The sequence below is a fragment of the Lepidochelys kempii genome, chromosome 20 (assembly GCF_965140285.1).
Source record: "Lepidochelys kempii isolate rLepKem1 chromosome 20, rLepKem1.hap1, whole genome shotgun sequence".
Classification (NCBI taxonomy): Eukaryota; Metazoa; Chordata; order Testudines; family Cheloniidae; genus Lepidochelys; species Lepidochelys kempii.
Genome location: NC_136399.1, coordinates 23,127,323 through 23,152,018, shown reverse-complemented (window position 1 = coordinate 23,152,018; position 24,696 = coordinate 23,127,323). Strand labels below are relative to the sequence as shown.

Below are 24,696 nucleotides of genomic sequence, written 5' to 3'. Positions count from 1 at the left end.
TCACTAATCCTACCCTGCATCCCCCTGAGGCACACCAAATTTAAAGAAATCCAACAAACATGTCAATTTTAGAGCACTTAGAAAAGTCAATCTTTAAACAGACAGTTTGTCACAACAGAGGATTTTCTCATTCAGTACAAAAAAAAAATTCTGGCAATGTGCACTGCACTTCTTAAAAGGACACAAGTTTAATTGATTATAATCCAAACTAGTCAACAGACTTATTTGTAAACCCTCAGAAAATTCATTCTGTGATCAGTTATAATTGCTGCACGTTTGAGGAAAATATGCTATATTCTTTCTATGTAGCAATAAAGCAGAATCCCTGTTTTAAAGGGCAATACTCAACTTGACCGTAGCTACAGAATCACCTAATTATTATTCCACAAATGAATGAAAGGACATGGCTTAAGGCAGGGAGAGATACAATTTGCATGGAGTGATAGAAAGTGAAGGAGGAATATATGTAAGATTGGAAGGATTAGATGTTTATCACTCAATGTTGGTAAATGTCGATTTCACAGTACGCAAACAAACCGACAAAAAATGTTCATTTCTAATAATCAGAATTTATGGACAGATAAAGTAAGGAAAATACCGCTTGCGCATATATTAGAGTTTGATTTAAGGATATCTGCTTTGTCTATTCTGACATAGGCTTGAATAGAGATTGGGAGTGGTTGAGTCATTATACTAAGTGAAACTATTTCCCCTTTTTTATTCCTCTTTCCACTGTTCCTCAGACGTTCTTGTTAACTCCTGGATATGTGCTGGAAATGGCCCACCTTGATTATCGCTTCAGAAGGTTTTCTCTCCCCCCACCCCACTCTCCTGCTGGTAATAGCTCATCTTAAGTGATCACTCTCCGTACAGTGTATATTTTTTCATGGTCTGTGTGTATATAAAATCTCCTCACTGTACTTTCCACTGTATGCATCCGATGAAGTGAGCTGTAGCTCACGAAAGCTTATGCTCAGATAAATTGGTTAGTTTCTAAGGTGCCACAAGTCCTCCTGTTCTTTTTACGAATACAGACTAACACGGCTGCTATTCTGAACCCAACCATTCTGACATATGACATTGACAATTTGTGGTTTTAACTGTGATAATGGTTTAAGTTTTTGAATGTCTACATGTACTGTCATAAATATTGTCTGACCTGCCCATAATTTTCTACAACTGTGAAAATTTACATTGATTATTTTTTAAAAAAATACTTAAATAAACGTTTATTATTTATCTGTCAAAACTGTATATATAAAAACAGTCTAATTCTGCCAAGCCTAAATATAGAGTATGAGTGAAGTGGCTGCATCCCCTTAATGGGTCTTGTCAACACAGTCATATTTTTGAGGAGTGGATCTGAAGTATAAGAATTAGTCTATAGAAGGTATAATTTCTGAGAGTTAAGTAGACACTACTGATGCAGAAGTAACTATATTGAAACCTGTTGTTACCTCAGTTTAAAACAGATGCAAGTAAAGAATTGGGCCTCATAGCTCTGAGAGGCATGAACTTTCCTCATTTGTTTTAAGTGGGTGTTGATTCTGAAGCTCAATGGTGGCCATTTACATGTCAACACAGTTACATTTCAACTGCTGATCATTTTAGCTGAAGTGTGCAACTGCTCTGCGTTTTATGGGTAAAACTCGAGGAAGTGAACAGGACTGAGGGATAATACTGCCACTTTTCTGGGGACCAGTTGGACCCCTGAACCTACAGCACTAACTAGCATGCAGGAGAGCACTATTAACAATCTGGAGAAATGTCATCTTCAGTTCAGCTACTGGGGAGCCGGACTGAGTTCTTGTCAGCCACTGAGCAGGTGCAGAAGGAGCAGTGGGACTTGTGCTCAATCCCATAACAAGAGCGTGTTTGAAAAGTGGGTCAGCAGATCCATGTCTTTTCACAAATCCAGTAATTGGGCCGGGAGCACTCGGAATCGCTCCATGTCCCAGTAGACCTCATGCTGACACAGTCTTCTTCCTCACCCTTGATGTCTGGTTCCCCGAAGTTCCAAAAGCTGCCAAGAAAAACAAAGCCACATAGAGTCTGCTGATGTAGTTAAACTGTGCTGACATTTAAAAGGTCACCTTCAGGTTCCAGAGTTAAAACCCATTAAGACAAATGGGAAAAGTTCACGCCTCTCAAGGCAGTGCTAATAACTGTAGCCTCTAAGGAGGGATTTTGTAGATCTCAGCCCCCTTTATTAAATACAGCTCTGCCACTGCAGAGACAGATATCTACAAATTCTTCCATCGAGTTTAAGATTAAATCCAGCAGGCCATATTCTGGTAACGGTGTAAGAGTAAGCCAAATGGACGTCAATGGAGAGATTAAAGATTTACTCCAGTGTAATGGAGACCAAAAGCTTACCCTGAGAAGGTAATGCTACAGGCCTGATTATCCTCTTACACCAGTAAGTCCTGTCATCAGTACATTCCCGGGTCCTCATCTGATGTAAGTGGACATGTAAATGGAGCAATGCCAATTTACATGAGCTGGGAATCTGGCTTTCTGGATTTGCACTGGTGTTAGCAAGAGGGCAATCAATGCCAGTCAGATCAATGGGTCAATGGTTGCCCTGCAGTGTCGGGGTAGTAGGGCCTAGGGGTCATCCCACCCCTATCCTGTAGTGTGGTCCCTTTAAGGTTTAGTACCCCAGGTTCTTGGAAAATGACAAAGGCAGCTATGGCGAGAGGAGAATCTGTCCCAGGGAAGAGTCTGACGGGTGAAAACTTGTGCTATTCTTTTAAGAGTCCAGGACCTGAAGTCTTGTAGAGATGGTGAGGCAAGGCTCCACCCTCTCCTAACCAAGCAGGACCAGCTTCCTCCTGAAGCCTGATCACGCTTGTACTCCTCAGTCCTCCAGTAGCACTCCTTGCACACCCTCCCCTCACTGATGGGAGGTCCTTTTTAAACCAGGTGTCCTGATTCGTCTGTCTGCCATGATGGATTCTAGTATGTTCTTAATGGGCTCCAGGTGTCTTAATTAGCTTGCCTATCTTAACTGGTTCTAGCAGGTTCCTGATTGCTCTAGTGCAGCCCTTCAGGGAACAGAAAACTCTTCATCCGCTGGCCAGTATATTTGCCTTCTACCAGACTCCTGTATCCCAGTGGTCTGGGTCTGTCACAGTATATACTGTAAATCATCTCTTTGTAATATTCCCTAGGCACACTTTAACGTAGTATTGTTTCCATCAGCACTATGTTAAAGCACACTTGAGAACCTTTAGTCCACACCAGCAGGGTCTACACAGACCAATTAACGCACAACACATTAGTATGCTTTAAAAATTACCCATCCCAATGCCCATAATCCGAATTACTGCTCTGTGCAGACAAGCCCTTAGATACAAGTAATATTTTCCAGTGTTTATCGGATAAACACAGATTTTTTTTTCTTTTCCTATCGTGCTGTTTTTATCAGTCTCTTCCTGTTACAGCTGAAAATCAGATGACCTATGTGTATACACTAAATAAATTAGACCCCAGGAGAAGGGGAATATTGTTTAAAGATTCTGGAGGCGAGTGATTTTATTTCTGAATCCCTGTAGAGGTAACTGATGGAAGTGTGCCTGCAGGGCCTTGCTGTACCACAAGGAGGTGCTCTGGGAGGGCATGGTGCCACCCTACATACAGGGAAGGAGCTGTAGGAGGGGAAGGTTCTGTAGAACATCTCAAACCCTGGCAAGAGTGGCAACTCTCCAGCCAGAGTTATTCCAAGGCAGGGGAGATTGGATTGCTCTGAATACTGGAGGGTTCCAGTTCTAAAGTACTGGGTCAGTCCAGACAGGTTGGCTAAACAACCAGGAGATGTCACCATCTGATGGCTCTTTGGTGGTCTATGTGAAATGAATCCCTAGGACTAAAGTCTGGTCTGGTGAAAGCAGGTGCAAATCCACAGAGATGCACCCACTTATGCTAAGCCACAAGTTGTCCCTTAGTGTCAATTCATTTACCAGAGGGACAAGTCCATATAACAATGGAGAAGAATAACAACAAAGCACCATAATGGAACCCCATTTCCTGCATGCTGGGGCTGCCAGTCAGACATGCCAAACCCATGAAAAAAACCACAGAAATTGGGCTTATTTTTGGCTTAATTGGCTTGTGAGTTGCTTGTTGGCTAGTTTTTGGCTTGAGCTTGTTGCTTGTTTGGCTTGGAGCTTGTTGTAGCTTGTTGCTTCTTTTTTTTTTTTTTTATTGGATCCCGGCAAGCAGGGGCAAGGGGCAAGCAGGAACAATGAGGGGAGAGAGTCAGGAGTGCACGGTGGGCCGACCATAGTCACAGACAGCACGCCAGGGGGATCTAGTCACATAGAGTGTTGGGGTTCTTAGTAGGGCTGTCGATTAAGCGCAGTTAACTCACACGATTAATCCAAAAAATTCACTGTGATTAAAAAAATTAATCGCGATTACTTGCACTGTTAAACAATAGAATACCAACTGAAATGTATTAAATATTTTTGAATGTTTTTCTACATTTTCAAATGTATTGATTTCTATTACAACACAGAATGCAAAGAGTACAGTGCTCACTTTATATTATTATTTTATTACAAATATTTGCACTGTAAAAATGATAAACAAAAGAAATGCTATTTTTCAATTCACCTTATTCAAGTACTGCTGTGCAATCTCTTTATCGTGAAAGTGTAACTTACAAATGTAGATTTTTTGTTATATAACTGCACTCAAAAACAAAACAATGTAAAACTTTAGAGCCTACAAGTCCACTCAGTCCTACTTCTTGTTCAACCAATTGCTAAGACAAACAAGTTTGTTTACATTTACGAGAGATACTGCTGACTACTGCTTATTTACAATGTCACCTGAAAGTGAGACTTGTAGGTTCTAAAGTTTTACATTGTTTTATTTTTGAATGCAGTTATTTTTTGTACATAATTCTACATTTGTAAGTTCAACTCATTATAAAGAAATTGCACTACAGTACTTGTATTAGGTTGTAATCAAAAATAAATACAAAATGAGCACTGTATACTTTGTATTCTGGGTTCTAATTGAAACCAATATATTTGAAAATGTAGACGACATCCAAAAATATTTAAATAAATGGTATTCTATTATTGTTTAGCAGTCTGATTAATCGCATGATTAATTTTTTTTAATCACTTGACAGCATTTCAGTAAAAACGAACACTGCTGACCCTTCATGCTGCAAGAAGGCTCCTGGTGGATGCCAGGACCCCCACAAGTTTGATGCTGGCTTTCAGAATTGTTTATTGGAATGTGAGAACAATGTTTCAAACATCAAAGATCTTGCAGGTCATGAGAGAGAGGGACAATGACAGACTCGAAATCTTGAGCATCAGTGAGAGCCGGTTGATAGAGGCGGATAAGAAGCGTTTCAAGCAAGAGAGGAAACATCTCATTTACTCAGGTTGTAGTGACAACAAACACTTGGGGGAATAGCTCTCATTCTGACAGATTCTGCTGAAAAATTACTCACTGGCTGGGAACTGATTAATCAAAGCATCATATGCGCCAGATACCAAACCAGATTCCTAAAAATGTCCATCATACAGCGCCAACAAAGGAACATAGTGCTGAGGATAAAGATGAATTCTACAATTGTCTCCAAAGTGTGGTTGACTGAATACCTATACGTGGCTTACTCCGTGCGATGGGCAACTTTAACGTTAAAATAGGATGTGACAACTAAGGAATGGAAAGAGCAATGGGGAAACATGGGTTGGGAACCATCAACCAAAATGGTGAGAGACTACTGAATTGTGCTTGGTTACCTACCTGGTTCTTGCAAGTACCTGTTCCCTAACAAAGGAATACACACAGAAACCTGGATTTCATCAGATGGCAAAATGAAAAGTCAGACTGAGCACATCCACACTAGCTCAAGATCCAAGTAATCCATCCAAGATGTAAGGACATATCGAGCAGCAGATGTTAGCGGTGACCACAATCTTTGCATTGCTAAACTGAAATTAAAATTGAGAACCATCAATGCTAAGCAGAAAGCGGGAAAGGAAAATCACCATTATAAAACTGAAAGCAAAAGCGTAGTGTGAGAAATCCCAGCTTGAACTAAGAAACGGGCTTCAGGCACTGGCAGAGGCCGAGAGAGGTGAGATAGAGACTGGGCCTGAAGAAAAATGGGCAGTGATCAGAAACCATATGATTCAAGCGGCAGCAGTCAGAGTTGGTTATCAACATAGAGCAAGAATTGTATAAGCCAAGAGACAGTGGTATCTCATCAAGGAAAGAACTGAAAGGAAAACTCCTGAATGCTAAGACCAGGCAAAAGCCAAAAGAGGAGTATAAGAAAGCAGGAAAAGCGGTGTGAAGCAACACAAGGAAAGATATGTTGAAAACCTAGCAGCTGAAGTTGCTGTTGATGTTGCTGCTATGTTAGGAAACCACATAGCTGTTTACCAAGTGACTAAAAACCCATGTGAAAATTTCAAAACTGGACATGGGCCAATGAAAAGCAAAGACAGACAAAGGCTTACAGCTGAAGTAGAACCGATAAAACAGATGAGCAGAGCATTTCAAAGAAGTCGTCAATAGACCCAGTCCCATTTCAGCATCATATTTGATGGAACGTGGGAAGCTGATCAACTTCACATTAACAAGAGTCCAGTAAAGATGTCAGAAGTACAGGCTGCAGTCAAAAATCTGAAAAGTAACAGTGGTGGGAGATGACCAAATTATAGCAGAAATGATGAAAGTATTTGATCCTACTATCCTATCAAAATTGACAGAGATGTTCAATGATATTTGCGGGAAAGCGGGTTTCCTCCTGACCAGTGGAATCATGGAATCCCTGTCAAAATACCCCAAAAGAGTGATCTTCCTGACCGTAACAGCTGGAGGGGAGTTACATTACTCTGTTGTAGGGAAAGCCTTCTGCAGTGTGATACTACACAGAATGAAAGAGACAGTGGATGCAAAGCTTAGAGAAGAACCAGTTGGATTCAGGCCCAAAAGATCCTATGTAGATCAGATATTCACACTAAGAACCATTATAGCAAACTCCACTCTTTATCAGATTTATTGATTTTTTTTTTATTTTTTTTTCAAAAGGCATTTGCCTGCCTGCACAGACATACATTGTGGAATATTCTTCAATCCTACAAAATCCCAGTTAAAGTCATCGGCAACATCAAAGCCATGTATAAAGATGCAAAGTGCTCTGTAAGGGTGAACAACCAGAACACGGACTGGTTCAGAGTGGACCGCATGAAATAGAGTTGAATTTTATCTCCACCATTGTTTGGCATTGCAATAGACTGTATAATTAAGAAAGAAGTGTATTAGCAACACAAACACTGATATAGCAAGGGTAGATGCCAAAAAGCTTAGAAGACCTAGACTTTGCTGATTATATTGTGTTACTGAGAAACACCCCCAGAAAGTTAAAAACAAAGACAGAGAACTTGGCAAAAATAGCACGCCAAGGGGGGCTCAGAATTAATTACGCTGAAACAAACATCCTTGAAACCCAGATATCAAGCAGTAACATCACAGCAGAATGCAAAAATGTCAAGAAAGTTAGCCAATGAAGGCCTCAAGAAGGAAGTGACATCAAGGATAGTAAAGCCACCCACAGCACTTTCTAAATTCAGCAACATCTAGAAATCAAAGAGATACAGTACTAGAACAAAACCTGAGAATTTTCAATTGAAATATAATCTCGGTGCTAACATACTGCTGCGAGACCTGGAGATTTACTAAAATCTTAGACAGAAAACTAGGCAACTTTGGAAATTTAGTGTCTATGAAATATTCTGGGAGTTGATTGAAAAAAATGTCATCACCAATGAAGATATCTGAGAAATCAACAACCCACAACTCATTTCCATCAGAATCAGAAGGAAGTGCTGGACATATGCGGGGCTTGCACTCAGAATGAAAACACACAGATTCCCACATGAAGCTGCCAGGTAGAAACCAACTGGTGTGAGGAATCTAGGGCACTCAAGAAAAACCTTAAGAAGAACCCTTAGCAAGGAGGGCAGAATAGGCTATCTCAACACCATAAGTGTGGAAGAGACTGGTTTCCGCCCTGTGCGCCAACATTGGGACAGGAAGGACGTTGTGAGAAACTCACTCCCTAATTAGCAAAAATATGTTGGCCATCAGATCAGAGAGGCCAAGGATGGAATAGGCCATGGAGACTGAACTCCCCTCTCACACCAGAGGAGTCGCTCCAGGGCGGAGGTGAGGCGTATTGGCAAGGAAGAGCCAGCGCAGAAGTGGGGCTTGCTCAGCTGTACCTTCTCTGCAGATAAACAAAGGACTGCAGTCTCCAGGGTACTTTTTATTGGCACTAACTTCGTGTGAAAGAGTTCTCCCATGCTAAGATTCCAGCCCCAGTTCTGCATCCCTGCTTCCCGTGCTCAGTGCCTGTTCTGAGCCTATCCTGCTCAGTCCCCTTTCATGAGATAAGAGACAAAACAGACATAGCCATGGCTTCAAAACTCCTGAGTATTGGGACTAATTTTCTGATTAAGGAATTTGCATGAGAAGGGGCTTACCTGACAGAATACGGGCTATTGTCTACCCACTGCCACGTCCCTTCCTCCACTGCATCACTCAGTCCCAGCCAGTATGTCCTTTTCTGTTTATTACAGTCTTTCAAAAAAGCCTAGAACGGAAAAGAATTTAATATGACGAAGGCCAGCATGATGGCTCTGGGGACTGGCAAGGTGAAATGGAGCGGTCAGTCTGTACAATTCTAATGCACCCATCGGCATAGTATCTCAACAGCCTTTCCCTTGTATGTCAGCCAGCTGTCTAGCGATCAAAAGTCACGGCCTTCTGAATGTTTTTTCACTGCCTTAGGGGAGATGAGTTTGGGGGTTCCCAGTGGGGCAGGGTGCACCGCTCTGACAAACGTCCTCCCACTATAGCCTCCTCCCCAGTGCTCTAAAAGAAGCACATATGGGCTTTCAGGGCCACATCCTCAGCTGGTGTAGTTCTACTGAAGTCAAAAGGGCCAGATCCTCTGCTGATTTAAATTGGCGGAGCTCCAGTGCCTTCAGTAGAGCTATGCTGATTTTCAAATCTCAGGGTCTGGTCAAATCTCAAATCAAACGCATCCGATGAAGTGAGCTGTAGCTCACGAAAGCTCATGCTCAAATAAATTGGTTCGTCTCTAAGGTGCCACAAGCACTCCTTTTCTTTTTGCAAATACAGACTGCTACTCTGATACCCCAAGCTTGATTCTCTTCTCCCATCAGCGTAACTTAATTGCAGCCAGTCGAGTTACATCAGTCAGAGAGGAAGATGAGGCAGTGTAAACTTGTGAAACCCCCCTGAATTTACTGGAGTTACTCTGGATTGACATGGATGGAGCTGAGAGCAGGATCTGATCCTTATGCCTCACTCTTTCCATTCTGAATGGCGTACTATAGCAAACAGAGGGGATAGCTTACCTGTTCATTGTCATTGTTAACGATAACCAGGTAAGAGTTTTGATCAGTACAGAACTGCTTCGCACCCATCCAGTCTGTCGTCGTATTTGAAAAGTAATAGCATGCTTTCCCAAACTTCTTCCAGCCGGCTGCACATTTTATAGACTCTGGGAGAACACTGCAGAGGGATGCTGTAAGGGAGAATTCAGGACAGCCTTCCTTTACTGTTGGAAACTCTGGCTCATGCAGAAAGCAGTTTTTTGCTTATTTAGTGAGGTGGCTCACTGGGAGCATGTCACATGTTTTCCAGAAATTTCAGTCGTCTAATTTGTTTCCATGAGCCATTTTGACCTGTAAATCCTTTTTTATTTGGATTCTGCCTACCTTAGAATCCTCCTTTCGCCAAATCTTGCTCTTATTCATACTGCCATAAACTCAAAGTGACTCAATATTCTTCTGTTGAGTTACTCTGGATTTATACTGGGTAACCAAGAGCAGAAACTGACTTTCATTCACCAGCCCCTTCTGATGCTTCTTGGGGTAAAATTGATAACAGTCAACCATAGTTTTCATGGTACCATGAACAGACCATGAGAAAATAACAGCGATGAAAATATGCCCGATGTTCTCTCACCTGCCAAATCCCACAATTCCTTAAAGCTTTTGTTCATGTCGCTCTGGATTCTCTTTCGCTCTATTCGTCCATCAGCCAGGTCCTGCACCACTGAAAAGTGCAAAGCATCATATGAAGCAATGGGAAGTAGGCAGCATGGTCTAGCAGATGAGGTGCTGTGCTAAGGAGCTCGGTTCTATTCCCACCTCTGTCTGCAAGTTTGGGCAAGTCTCTTTTCCCTCTCACCCTGTGTCTGTCTTGCCTATTTAGACTGTGTAGGCAAGGGCTGTTTTTCTTCATGTGCCTGTAAAGTGCCTAGCACAATGGAGCCCTGACTTTGGTGTAATGCAAGTAATAATTGAAATTCAGTTCAGCTCCATTTGGAGCTGAAAAACTAAGCTTAAGCTCTTATGAGAGGCAGCCTTCCTCATGATGGGCCAGATCCTTAATTCCTTCATTGTGACTGTGTGCTCCTACGATTTATTTGTTGTTTTCACCTGATATTTCTTGTCTTTGAGTGTAAGCTCTTTGGATCAGGGACCATGACTTTTTTATATGTTTGCACAGCGCCTGGCATGGTAGGGATGGGGCCACTATGTGGTACCACAATACAGATAAACGATAACAATAAGCCTCAATTGATGTCAATTGGCATTTATTGATTTACATCAGCTAAGGCTCTTCTAAGTGTCCAGTCTCTTTTGTGTGACCTTAACCAAATCCTTTGCCTCTTGCAGCTTGTTTGTCCATCTGATTCTCCTCTCATACTATCCAGTGTAAATCAGGAGTAACTCCATTAAGCTCAGTGGGTCTGATCTTGATCGCACTTAAACCAGTGGGCATCTGCAGTAATTCCATTGGTGCTACACTAATATAAACTGATGTGAGAGCTGAATCAGGGCTAAAGGTGTAATTCTGGTGTAAATCAGAAGTAACTCTATCAAAGTCAATGGTTCTTTTCTTGATATAAATGAAAGGAGAATCAGATTTAGGGAGTGGTTTGTTTAGCTTTTTTCATTACTTACAAAAAGCTTTGTGATGCTTCAGTGGTGCTAGAGATGGGCCCAGGATTCCTGAAAGGATTAGCTTTGCCAAATTGATCCACCCACCCCTAATTCAAATCCAGCAAGTTCCACTGTTAACCAGAAGTACCTACATCACGTTGGCTAGAGTCCAAGAACCTACCGTTCATTAGCCTCTCCGAGTGGTTATAGTTTAAAACTTTTAACTCCTCTGACACCTCCAAGTCTAAAAAGGAAACAAAAGAATATGGCTTTTTCCATTCATGCTAAAATAAAGAGGCCAGCCCCTCAGCTAGTTAGAAATGACCACACTGGATCATATCAGGAATCTCATCTCGTCAAGTATCCTGTCTCCAACAGCGGCCTCCACCCGCTGCTTCAGGGGAAGGTGCACTGGTGGTAACCTGACTCCAAGGGATGTTTCCTCCCATGACCCAATAATGAGAGGTTGGCTTATGCCTTGAAGTCAGTGGGGCGATGTTGATTCACACAGCTGAAAATCTGACCCAGTGGAGTTACTCCAGATTTACACCACTGTAACCAAGAGCAGTATCTGATCCCTAAGGGTGGGATTGCTGGTATGGGACTCGACTGCACTGATAGGAGTCCCTCCCACCCTTTGGGTATGTCTATACAGGGGGTGAAAAAAAGGCCGGTGGTAGCCAGTCTCAGAGTCCAGGCCAACTGGCTAGGCTCACGGGCCTCACGCTGCAGGACTAAAACTAGCAGCGTAGACGTTCAGGCTCGGGCTGGGACCCTGGGCTCTGAAAGCGGGGAGGGTCCTGGAGCCCAGCTCCAGCCCAAGCCCGAACATCTGCATGCTAGTTTTAGCCCCACAAGCCCAAATCAACTGATCCTGATCTGAGACCGCTGCCATGGGTTCTGGGGTTCTTTTCTTTACTGTGTAGATGTACCCTCCTCCATTTAGACTGACAGGGCAAGGACCGCCTTTCTCTACATTCCTGTACAGTGCCGAGCACAATGGGGCCTTCATCTTGTAGTACAAGTAAGAATAGTAATAAATAAATCATTATAAGACCACGTGGCGGGGAGAAAGAGATGTAGCACTAACTCTCCCTTGGAGAGGACTTGATGGGTGAATCGCTGGAGCAGGGATTTGTCTGGAGTTGCTGGTCGCACTCTCCCCACCCTCATCCTCCATGTTCAATAATCGCATGAGCCCATTTAACATCCAGCGGTAAAGCCGTGTTGCTTGTATGGGTTGTGGAAGTAGATAAAGGAGAGCTTGATCTCCTGTTGCCCTGAACCTTGTGCAGTCCGTTACACCAGTGCAAGGTGAGTGGAAAGTAATACCAAGTCAGGACAGGGCTCAGGACAGCCTAAAATGACGCTTACAGCATTGTGACTTTACTGGAGTTACTCTGGATTTACACTAGTGTAACAGATCCGAGACACAGCGTATGGTGCTGTTGCACCAGTGTTCCCGAGATTAGTGTGTATTCTGATTTCAGTGGCACTGAAATCGGGGGGGGTGCGTGCGTGTGTGGGCACGCTTTGGAACTAGCATAGTAGATCGGTGTGTGTAGGGGGTGTTTTAGCCCCAGTGTAACTGAAATCAGTGTGTGGGGGGCGGCCGGGGGGGCTGATAGCCATGCATTTTTTTCTGTTAGTTGCTTTTCTGTGATGCTCTCTCCCCACTTCTGCCCCTGTGGCATGCCTGTCCTAGCACAGATATATTAATTTAGAGAAGAGAATAACATCAGTAGGCCCCTCCCACCCCCAACCCCCCCACGTAGGTGTCCATACTAACTTGTGCTGAGACTTACATTTCACCACTGCTATTGAGAGGAGAACTGCCCACATTGCAAAACAAATCCCCATCAGGACATAGAGTGTCACAATGGACTTCGGTCTGTAGCCTATTCCTTGATTGGAGCCAGGAATGGGGTCAGCTGTGGAGAGCAGCACTAGTTAGATCTCTGACCGTACCTCCCTGTATTTTCAGCATTTCCTAGCAGGAAGGACCCCAGAATCGTTTACCCCAGGACAGGGTTTCACCCAGGCTCTTGATGTTAAAGGAAGACTTTGTGGTTATTTAAACTTTTCAGAATCATGTTGGCTTGCACTGAAAACAAAGACAATGGCTCTCTCTTTTAAATGAGTAATGGGAAGCGGTGTGGTCTAGTGGTCACATCTGGGTGGGGCCCAGAATTCAGGACTCCTGCATTCTCTCCCCATCTCTGAGAGGAGAGGGGTGCCTGGTGGTTAGGACTGGGCACCTGGATTCCCAGGTTCTCTCCCCAGCTCTGAGAGGTGAGTGGAGTCTCATGGTTAGATCAGAAGACTGAGAGGTTGGGGAAGGGAATACAGGACTGTTCACCTCTAAAGCATTGGCTCCAATCTGGCTCCAGGCAGGGGGTTGGCTGTGGGGTGTCATGGAAAATGGATGTGAGGACTTTAATCTCTAGGGCATCAGTCCTAATCCAAACCAAAAGGGAGAAGTGGTAGAGACTCCATGAAGTCCACTAGGGACTCTGCTAATACTATTAACTTTATGTGGAAGGTAGTCAGATATGGGTGGCAGGATAAAACCTTTAGACAGATAGATTGGTTCCAGGTCTATAGCAACCAAAAGCCATTCCCATCTGACGGCTGCTCCGTAGCCCATATGAATCCAATTACCCAGCGCAACACAGACAATAGAGTCCAAGGGACAGGAGACTGCAGGAATTCCAACTAACCTGTCCTTGGGAGACTTGAAGATGCTGGTTTCCCGGCTAGCACGTAAAAGCCTGCAAACAGGAAGGAAAATGCAGGCATTGGAGGAAGTGTCAATTCACCCATGATCAAATATGCAGGCTTCTCCAGGCCACGTTGCTGCTGGGAATGTAACTCCACATGCAGTCATGGGCCCCAACTCATCTCTGGTGAATCCCCACTGACGTCACCAGGGATCAGTTCAGGCCAGGGAGTGAACAGGAGGAGAAGAAGTAGGTTCTACCTGTGCCTTCCTTGCTTCTCTGGCTTGCTACATCTGTATTGTCTTTATAAGCTGGTAGCCTCTTTTGCATCTGATGTCCCATCTCGGACAGGGACACATCGTCATAATCCTCCTCATTGGAAAAGCTATCAGGTGAGCCTAAATAGATGAGAAGACTTAATCCCAGTGCAGTAATCGTAGAATATCAGGGTTGGAAGGGACCTCAGGAGGTCATCTAGTCCAACCCCCTGCTCAAAGCAGGACCAATCCCCAATTAAATCATCCCAGCCAGGGCTTTGTCAAGCCTGACCTTAAAAACTTCTAAGGAAGGAGATTCTACCACCTCCCTAGGTAACGCATTCCAGTGTTTCACGATCCTCCTAGTGAAAAAGTTTTTCCTAATATCCAACCTAAACCCCCCCACTGCAACTTGAGACCATTACTCCTTGTCCTGTCCTCTTCTACCACTGAGAATAGTCTAGAACCATCCTCTCTGGAACCACCTCTCAGGTAGTTGAAAGCAGCTATCAAATCCCCCCTCATTCTTCTCTTCTGCAGACTAAACAATCCCAGTTCCCTCAGCCTCTCCTCATAAGTCATGTGTTCCAGACCCCTAATCATTTTTGTTGCCCTTTGCTGGACTCTCTCCAGTTTATTCACATCCTTCTTGTAGTGTGGGGCCCAAAACTGGACACAGTACTCCAGATGAGGCCTCACTAATGTCGAATAGAGGGGAACGATCACGTCCCTCGATCTGCTCGCTATGCCCCTACTTATACATCCCAAAATGCCATTGGCCTTCTTGGCAACAAGGGCACACTGCTGACTCATATCCAACTTCTCGTCCACTGTCACCCCTAGGTCCTTTTCCGCAGAACTGCTGCCTAGCCATTCGGTTCCCAGGCTGTAGCTGTGCATTGGGTTCTTCCGTCCTAAGTGCAGGACCCTGCACTTATCCTTAGTGAACCTCATCAGATTTCTTTTGGCCCAATCCTCCAATTTGACTAGGTCCCTCTGTATCCTATCCCTGCCCTCCAGCGTATCTACCACTCCTCCCAGTTTAGTGTCATCTGCAAATTTGCTGAGGGTGCAATCCACACCATCCTCCAGATCATTTATGAAGATATTGAACAAAACCGGCCCCAGGACCGACCCCTGGGGCACTCCACTTGACACCGGCTGCCAACTTAGACATGGAGCCATTGAGCCTGACAATCTAGCCAACTTTCTACCCACCTTATAGTGCATTCATCCAGCCCACACTTCTTTAACTTGCTGACAAGAATACTGTGGGAGACCATGTCAAAAGCTTTGCTAAAGTCAAGAAACAATACATCCACTGCTTCCCCTTCATCCACAGAACCAGTAATCTCATCATAGAAGGCGATTAGATTAGTCAGGCATGACCTTCCCTTGGTGAATCCATGCTGACTGTTCCTGATCACTTTCCTCTCATGTAAGTACTTCAGGATTGATTCTTTGAGGACCTGCTCCATGATTTTTCCGGGGACTGAGGTGAGGCTGACTGGCTGTAGTTCCCAGGATCCTCCTCCTTCCCTTTTTTAAAGATGGGCACTACATTAGCCTTTGTCCAGTCATCCGGGACTTCCCCCATTCGCCGTGAGTTTTCAAAGATAATGGCCAATGGCTCTGCAATCACAGCCGCCAATTCCTTTAGCACTCTCAGATGCAACTCGTCCGGCCCCATGGACTTGTGCACGTCCAGCTTTTCTAAATAGTCCCTAACCACCTCTTTCTCCACAGAGGGCTGGTCACCTCCTCCCCATGCTGTGATGCCCAGCGCAGCAGTCTGGGAGCTGACCTTGTTCGTGAAGACAGAGGCAAAAAAAGCATTGAGTACATTAGCTTTTTCCACATCCTCTGTCACTAGGTTGCCTCCCTCATTCATTAAGGGGCCCACACTTTCCTTGGCTTTCTTCTTGTTGCCAACATACCTGAAGAAACCCTTCTTGTTACTCTTGACATCACTCGCTAGCTGCAGCTCCAGGTGCGATTTGGCCCTCCTGATTTCATTCCTACATGCCCGAGCAATATTTTTATACTCTTCCCTGGTCATATGTCCAACCTTCCACTTCTTGTAAGCTTCTTTTTTATGTTTAAGATCCGCTAGGATTTCACCGTTAAGCCAAGCTGGTCGCCTGCCATATTTACTATTCTTTCGACACATCGGGATGGTTTGTCCCTGTAACCTCAACAGAGATTCCTTGAAATACAGCCAGCTCTCCTGGACCAAATCCTCAAACAGTATAAATGGGCATAGCTTCAAGTTATATCAACTGAGGATCTGGCCCAATGAGCTAATATATTTATATTAGAGCAAATCATTTGTATCTGAGAGCATTCATAGGGAGGATGGAGCTCCCAGGCATGGAGCTCTTAGTAGCTCTGGAATTACAGAACACTTGCAGTGAGATTTCACCAACTGCCCTCTTCACTACTGGAAGAATGATGATGATATTACTCATTTCTTTTGGAGCCTCATTCTCTTCTCCCTTCTAATGGTGAAAATCTGTAGAAACTGCTGAAGTTAGGAGACGTTGGCTGGTCCAGTAGGTTTGGTTTATGGAGCAAAGCCAAAAGCCACTGTGGCCTAGTGGATAGGACACTAGTCTAAGACTCGGGAGTCCTTGGTGCTGTTTGTTGCTCTGCTACTGACCCACCATGTGACCTTGAGCAAATCACTTCCTGCCACTGTCCTGTCACATTTGCCTGTCTTGTAAATTTAGACTGTCAACTCTACAGGGCAGGGACTATCTCTGATGATGTGACTGTGTAACACCCAGCACAATGGGGCCCTGATCGCAGGTGGGGCTTTGAGGTGCTATCATAATACAAATAATAAAACTGGTGTGTGGGACAGGAGAATCAGTCCCTTTATGCACAGATCTCAAAGCACCTGTTTGAAGGTGGGTTTGAAGTTGTTATACCCGTTTCACAGATGAGGAAACCAAGGCACAAAGAGAAAAGAGGTCCAAGGTCGCATATAAATCACCTGCAGAGCTGGGAGTAGAATCTCTACACTGGCATCTCATCAAGGTTCGCTTTGCACCATGCTATGGCCCAGGACTCTGCTCTGGCCCAGATGCAGAAATCCTGATCCAAGGAACATCAGGAGGAAATAATATGTACTCACCCGATCTGACGTGACTTGCATGTGCTGGTCCCCCTGATAATAAGTAAATCCCTGCAAACAAGGAAGGAAAAGGGTATGTGTTTGGAGAAAGTGAGAATTCTCTAGAGGATACCACTGTGGGATCTGATGCTGATCCCACAGTCTGCGAGGCAGCCCTCAAACTGGTGAAACCAAATCATCTTCACTGCAGCTGCTCTTTGGCAACATCAAACTAAAGCAGCATTGGTAAGAGATCTTTGAACCTGTAAGCGTGAACCTTTGCTACTAGAAACCTGATCCATGGAGGTACAGTTATCCAGTCAGGGAAAGGAAGTGATGCCATGTGTCCTTGGATTTCAAAATATGGCAAATGGTCTTAGAAGCTGAGGAGTTGCTCAGCAAACCATTTCGGATACCACATAATTAGGACAGAAATTGAAACTGTTCACCAACGGGGGGGAGAAAGAGGTGAAACTCATCAAAGAAAAAGTCTGTTACAAATTATGGGCCAGATTCTCAGCAGGTGTAAATCCGCATTTACTTCAGTGGAGCTACAGTGGATTTTCTTCAGCTGCGGTTTGGCTCATTGACTCCAAGAGAGCAACACCAAGGGCTGGTCTACACTAGAAGAGTTATACCAGTACAAGAAGTCTATCAAACATTCTTACAACTACAGTACCCACCTGGTGAAATGAAGAAACAGATTGACAGAGCCAGAAGGGTACCCAGAAGTCGCCTACTGCAAGACAGGCCCAACAAAGAAAGTAACAGAACACCACTAGCCGTCACCTACTTCCCCACACTAAAACCTCTCCAACGCATCATCAAGGATCTACAACCTACCCTGAAGGACGACCCATCGCTCTCACAGATCTTGGGAGACAGCCCAGTCCTTGCCTACAGACAGCCCCCCAACCTGAAGCAAATACTCACCAGCAACTACGCACCACACAACAAAAACACTAACCCAGGAACCAAACCCTGCAACAAACCCCAGTGCCAACTCTGTCCGCATATCTCTTCAAGGGATAGGACCATCATAGGACCTAACCACATCAGCCACACTATCAGGGGCTCGTTCACCTGCATATCTACCAATGTGATATATGCCATCATGTGCCAGCAATGCCCCTCTGCCATGTACATTGGCCAAACCAGACAGTCTCTATGCAAAAGAATAAATGGACACAAATCTGGCATCAGGAATTATAACATTCAAAAACCAGTCAGAGAACACTTCAATCTCCCTGGTCACTCAATAACAGACTTAAAAGTGGCAATTCTTCAACAAAAAAAACTTCAAAAACAGACTCCAGTGAGAAACTGCAGAACTGGAATTAATTTGCAAACTGGACATCATCAAATTAGGCCTGAATAAAGACTAATTTCCCCATACTAATTTCCCCCTACTGTTACTCACACCTTCTTGTCAACTGTTTGAAATGGGCCACCCTCATTATACTACAAAAGTGATTTTTCCTCCCTTGGTATTCTACTGTTAATTGAATTGTCTCATTAGCACTGACCCCCCACTTGGTAAGGCAACTCCCATCTTTTCATGTACTATGTGTATATATACCTGCTACTGTATTTTCCACTCCGTGCATCTGATGAAGTGGGTTTTAGCCCATGAAAGCTTATGCCCAAATAAATTTGTTAGTCTCTAAGGTGCCACAAGGACTCCTTGTTGTTTTTGCTGATACAGACTGACACGGCTACCACTCTGAAACCTGTCACCAGTACAACTGTCAATTAAGGGCACGATTTTTTTAACCAAATTCTGGTATAAGCCTCAGTGTAGATGCATTTATACTGGTTGAAAGGTGCCTTATACCAATATAGCTTATTCTTCTTCCTGTATCAGAAGAAGCTATGCCAGGATAAAAACTTTTACGCTGGTATAACTGCATTCATGCTACCTGGGGTTTTCCACTTTAGCAATACCAGTATATAGTTAAAGCAACAAACATTTCTAGGGCAGACAACTCTAAAATAACATGAGCTGGGGATCTGGCCCTAATTATCCAATGGTAGCAAAGCACAGAATTCAGCTAGTGCCATCTCCCGTGGAGGTTGGTGGACTGAAGGTTTGTAGCAGGAAGGTTTCCAATGATAACTGCCCTCTGAAAATACTAGGGCTGTCAATGAATCACAGTTAACTCATGCGATTAACTCAAAAAAATTAATCACGATTAATCGCACTGTTAAACAATAGAATACCAATTGAAATTTATTAAATATTTTGGATGTTTTTCTACATTTTCAAATATACTGATTTCTATTACAACACAGAATACAAAGTATACAGTTCTCACTTTATATTATTATTTTTATTACAAATATTTGCACTGTAAAATGATAAACAAAAGAAATACTGTCTTTCAGTTCACCTCATACAAGTGCTGTAGTGTGATCTCTTTATTGTGAAAGTGTAACTTACAAATGTAAACTGCACTCAAAAACAAAACAATGTAAAACTTTAGCGCCTACAAGTCCACTCAGTCCTATTCCTTGTTCAGCCAATCGTTAAGACAAACAAGTTTGTTTACATTAATGGGAGATACTTCTGCCTGCTTGTTATTTACAATGTCACCTGAAAATGAGAACACATGTTCGCATGGCACTTTTGTAGCCGGCATTGCAAGGTATTTACGTGCCAGATATGCTAAACATTCGTATGTCCCTTGATGCTTCGGCCACCATTCCAGAAGACATGCTTCCATGCTGATGATGCTCATTAAAAAAATAATGCGTTAATTAGATTTGCGACTGAACTCCTTGGAGGACAATTGTATGTCTCCTGTTCTGTTTTACCCACATTCTGCCATATAGTCATGTTATAGCAGTCTCGGATGATGACCCAGTACATGTTCATTTTCACACTTTCACAGCAGATTTGACAAAACAGAACGAAGTGTGAGATTTCTAAAAATAGCTACAGCACTCGACCCAAGGTTTAAGAATCTGAAGTGCTGTCCAGAATCTGAGAGAGACGAGATGTGGAGCATGCTTTCAGAAGTCTTCAAAGAGCAACACTCAGATGTGGAACCTACAGAACTCGAACCACCAAAAAAGAAAATCAACCTTCTACTGGTTTCAGAGTAGCGACTGTCTTTGTCTGTATCTGCAAAAAGAACAGGAGGACTTGTGGCACCTTAGAGACTAACAAATTTATTTGAGCATAAGCTTTCATGGGCTACAGCCCACTTCATCAGATGCATGCAGTGGAAAATACAGTAGGACGATTTTATATACACAGAGAACATGAAACAATGGGTGTTACCATACACACTATAATGAGAGTGATCAGTTAAGGTGAGCTATTACCAGCAGGAGAGAAAAAACAAACCTTTTGTAGTGATAATCAAGATGGGCCATTTCCAGCAGTTGACAAGAACGTGTGAGGAACAGTAGGGGGGAAAAATAAACATGGGGAAATAGTTTTACTTTGCGTAATGACACATCCACTCCCAGTCTTTATTCAAGTCTAATTTAATGGTGTCCAGTTTGCAAATTAATTCCAATTCAGCAGTCTCTCATTGGAGTCTGTTTTTGAAGTCTTTTTGTAGTAATATTGCGACATTTAGGTCTGTAATCGAGTGACCAGAGAGATTGAAGTGTTCTCTGACTGGTTTTTGAATAATTCTTGACCTTCTACTAGTGGCATCTGTGTCAGATGATGAAAACAAACATGCATCTGTCCGCTCTGCTTTGGATCGTTATTGAGCAGAACCCACCATCAGCATGGATGCATGTCCTATGGAATGGTGGTTGAAGATGAAGGGACATATATGAATCTTTAGCACATCTGGCATGTAAAGATCTTGCAACGCCAGCTACAACAGTGCCATGAGAATACCTGTTTTCACTTTTGTGTGACATTGTAAACAAAAGCGGGTAGCATTATCTCCTGCAAATTATAACCCAACTTGTTTGTCTGAGCGATTGGCTGACGTAGGACTGAGTGGACTTGTAGGCTTTAAAGTTTTACATTGTTTTATTTTTGAATGCAGGTATTCTTTGTACATAATTCTACATGTGTAAGTTCAACTTTCATGATAAAGAGAATGCACTACAGTACTTGTATGAGGTGAATTGAAAAATACTATTTCTTTTGTTTTTTACTGTGCAAATATTTGTAAGAAAAAAAGTGAGCACTCTATACTTTGTATTCTTTGTTGTAATTGAAATCATTATATTTGAAAATAGAAAACACCCACAAATATTTAAATAGTATTCTATCATTGTTTTACAGTGCGATCAGTTGTGCAATTAATCTTGATTAATTTTTTTTAATTGGGTGATTAATCGCGATTAATTTTTTAATCGCTTGACAGCCCTAGAAAATACCTGATACTTGGCGTATTCCAAAAGGGAAACAAATTTTCTCTTCAGAAGCGTTTTTCCTTGGGCATGGAGGTCGTATGTCCTGACGTGGTTGGGGAGATTTTGCTCTCCCTTGAGCCTCCTACATCCCATCCCTGCTACGAATCCAGCCTGGTCAGGGGTTACAGTTATGCTTTTCCCAGAAACTGTTAAAACACAGTTCAATCTTACAGCACAGCCAGGATCTGTATGGGTTTGAACGGCCTCTGAGATCTGTCCTAGAGTCTTGGACATGACTTATATGACCATGGTGACATTTTAATATTATTTCTACCGTCAGGTCTTGTCTACACAAGAGTTTATGACCTGAAGTTAATTACTTGCCAGTTCACTGGAAGAAGTTAACTTTGCAATGGTTGATGTTTTGCATTCTTCCCAAACGCTTGTAAACCTCAAATTAAGATATCCCCTGATGTAGACATGCCCTTAGTGACAAAGGTCCAGATCCCCAGTTGGTGTAAATCAGCGTCATTGTGCTGAAGTCAATGGAGTGATGACAATTCATACCAGCTTGGGATCTAGCCACATCCAGCCCCCCTAAGTTCCACCCGGGTGCAAGCAGTTGCAATTCTACAGCTCCAGAGGAACTAGGCCTCCTAACACCATCAGCCCATTGCCTGCATTTGAGTGGGAGCAGAATTCAGCCCACAGTCAGTTATGGTTCCTCAGTTATTTTCCAAGTAATTTTCTTCCACAAAGATCTAAACTGATACAAGTGAGAACCGCAGTGCGGTTCCCCAGCTACCCCTAGATTTGAGTGGGAGATGTATTGTGTTTATGATTGACTGACCTTATTCCATCTCACCCCACTCCCTTCTGAACAGACATACACCACGAAGAGCACACACATCTGCATTCTTTTTTGCTACACACACAAAATGACCACACACTATACAGCATGTGCATCTGCACATACGTACACACATACAATCCCCCTCCCATACAAATGGCACACACCTCTGCCTACACACACACAACACCCAACCCTGCACACGGAAAGATGGATGTGCTACACACCCATGTACACACACAGAGACACAGCTCGCTCACACAACAGCACGCGTGTACTCATACAGCCCTGCACACACACACACACACACACACACAAAGCACATACTTCTGGGATGATTTAGTTGGGATTGGTCCTGCTCTGGGCTGGGGGTTGAACTAGATGGCCTCCAGAGGTCCCTTCCAACCCTGATATTCTATGATTCTATGTAGGTACGTGTTCCTTGCACATACCCCACAATGCACATGGCTGCACACTTCACACAATCCCAACACAACACGCATCGGCCCCTTCTAAGTCTGGATACAGATGGTGCCCTGTTTCCAACCACTTTGTCTTTACCTGTTTGTCTCACCAGTCTCTTCCCTGGTGACGGTGGAGGACACAGCCAGTTCCCATAGAGCTCCTGCTGGGCCATTCCTTATTGCTGGGGACCATGGGCTTAGGTGGGCTGCTGCTGAAGCAACAGACCCCACCCCAACCCCAGACCCTGTTCTGCTTGAGGCACTCCCTTGCTCTCAGTGCCTCGCTCAGAGCAGTTGTATTATTTCCTTACTTTCAGTTCCTCTCTCTGCTGGGGTGGGATGAATAAGATTATGCAAATAGCCTGAAATGCAGCAGTTATGCACAGAAGCCAGGAAAGCGGGGAGACCATGCTGCATGCCATGGAGGGTAGCTATGCCACAACCCCTCCGCGGGGTGCATAGTTGTGGGATGGCTGGTTGAGTGGTGGTGAGGTGGCCACCTGGTCTGTGAACTGCATGGGTCTACTGCCCACACTTTGAAGAGCAGTGGTTCTCAGTCGGGGTATGCATATCCCTGGTGATATGCACAGGTCTTCCAAGGGGTACATCAGCTCATCTAGATATTTGCCTAGTTTTACAACAGGATACATTAAAAGCACCAGCCAAGTCAGGACAAACTAAAATTTCATACAGTCAATGACTTGTTTACACTGCTCTATATACCTTCCACTGACCTGTAAGTACCATATTTATATTCCAATTGATTTAATTTTATAATGATATGGTGAAAATGAGAAAGTCAGCCATTTTTCAGTAATAGTGTGCTGGGACACTTGTCTTTTTATGCCTGATTTTGTAAGCAAGTGGTTTTTAAGTGAGGTGAAACTTGTTGGGGTGCAAGACAGATCAAACTCCTGGAAGGGGTGCAGTAGTTTGGAAAGGTTGAGAGCCACACTGTAGAGTATAGGAGTCACCATACTGGATTGGACCTGTGGTTCATTTAGGCCAATATCCTGTCTCTACCAGCAGCCAGCCCCACTGCAGCTTCTCCTAGAGTCCATAGGAAGACCTGTGTGTCCTAGCTGCACCAATGTCCCCACGCCCTGGCTGTGGGTGGTTCGTGGAGAAAACACACAGTCCTTCCCTGGCTTTGCATAAATGGCTAGATTTTTATCCTACAACTCAATCGATACCTCAGTCCTGTAGCAGGGATCAGTGCCAATGCAGGCCCCTGCCACAAATAAGCGTGCCTATGCTATGAGCTGGGCTGTTGGAAAGTGAGCATCCATACACAGCATTCCCCCCGCCGAGACACCATGTACATCCTCCTTAAGCCCTAAGCCTTGGGCTAGCCTTCTGCAGCGAGGTCTGTTTCACCCCTAGTGCATTGTGAGATACCGATCCCGTCAGATCGCCGGAGCCGCGTGTAGCCCAGTAGCAGCTGGAGGGCTGGAGGTTATAGGCTGGCAACACTTTTATTTTTAAGCATCTATTTATTTGTTTTATAAATAAGATGGTCATTGATGCAGCAAACCACAGTGCTGTGAGGAAGGGGCTAGAAGAGGATGTATCTGCACCTGCTAATAATGTATCACATTTGTTAAGTCCCAGTGATCCTCATCACCTATAACTGGTCCTGTCCTGCCCACACAGGAAGGCGTCATGGGTTAGGGTAAGAAGGAGGCTCCCTATACTAGCTGTGAGCTCGGAGGTGAGGGTCCTATTATGATCATTACAGTATGTGTGTGTCTCACCAGGCCCATCCACCCCTTGCAGCCATGGTTGTTTCAGTGCATTCTGGGATTCACCTGTCTGGTAGTTCCTGGGAGAAGGGGCTTGTGGGAATTTCTTAACACAAAGCACTGAATTGTGGGATGGAGGTCACAAGTGGGGGTGGAGGACAGGGCAGCTGCAATTCTTGTGGGAAGAAACCAGTCCCAATCCAGACA

The 24,696-nt window shown here is 43.9% G+C and overlaps 1 protein-coding gene across 2 annotated transcripts; it reads right to left on the bottom strand.

Annotated features, from left to right (window-relative positions):
• Nucleotides 1-554: 554 nt before the first annotated feature.
• LOC140901112 (C-type lectin domain family 17, member A) lies at nt 555-23,022 on the bottom strand. 2 transcript variants are annotated; one of them, XM_073319372.1, is made up of 10 exons: nt 22,845-23,022; nt 17,129-17,179; nt 13,996-14,133; nt 13,736-13,786; nt 12,821-12,946; nt 11,197-11,259; nt 10,033-10,122; nt 9,420-9,589; nt 8,520-8,629; nt 555-2,023 (listed from the first exon to the last, which is right to left on the bottom strand). In XM_073319372.1, the coding sequence occupies exons 1-10, from the start codon at nt 22,918-22,920 to the stop codon at nt 1,888-1,890; spliced, it is 1,011 nt and encodes a 336-aa protein (XP_073175473.1). In that variant the 5' UTR covers nt 22,921-23,022; the 3' UTR covers nt 555-1,887. The 2 variants fall into 2 exon arrangements, with proteins under 2 accessions (XP_073175473.1, XP_073175474.1); XM_073319373.1 differs by lacking the exon at nt 17,129-17,179.
• Between the last annotated feature and the right edge of the window lie 1,674 nt (nt 23,023-24,696).

Excerpts from the sequence above, each read along its gene's own strand:
- LOC140901112 (XM_073319372.1), bottom strand. The coding sequence starts at position 22,920 with ATGGCCCAGCAGGAGCTCTATGGGAACTGGCTGTGTCCTCCACCGTCA. Across the intron at positions 10,123-11,196 it reads CTCGGAGAGGCTAATGAACG|TGGTGCAGGACCTGGCTGAT; the intron begins GTAGGTTCTTGG and ends TGCACTTTTCAG. Across the intron at positions 2,024-8,519 it reads AATAGCCCGTATTCTGTCAG|CTTTTGGAACTTCGGGGAAC; the intron begins GTAAGCCCCTTC and ends TTTTCTTGGCAG.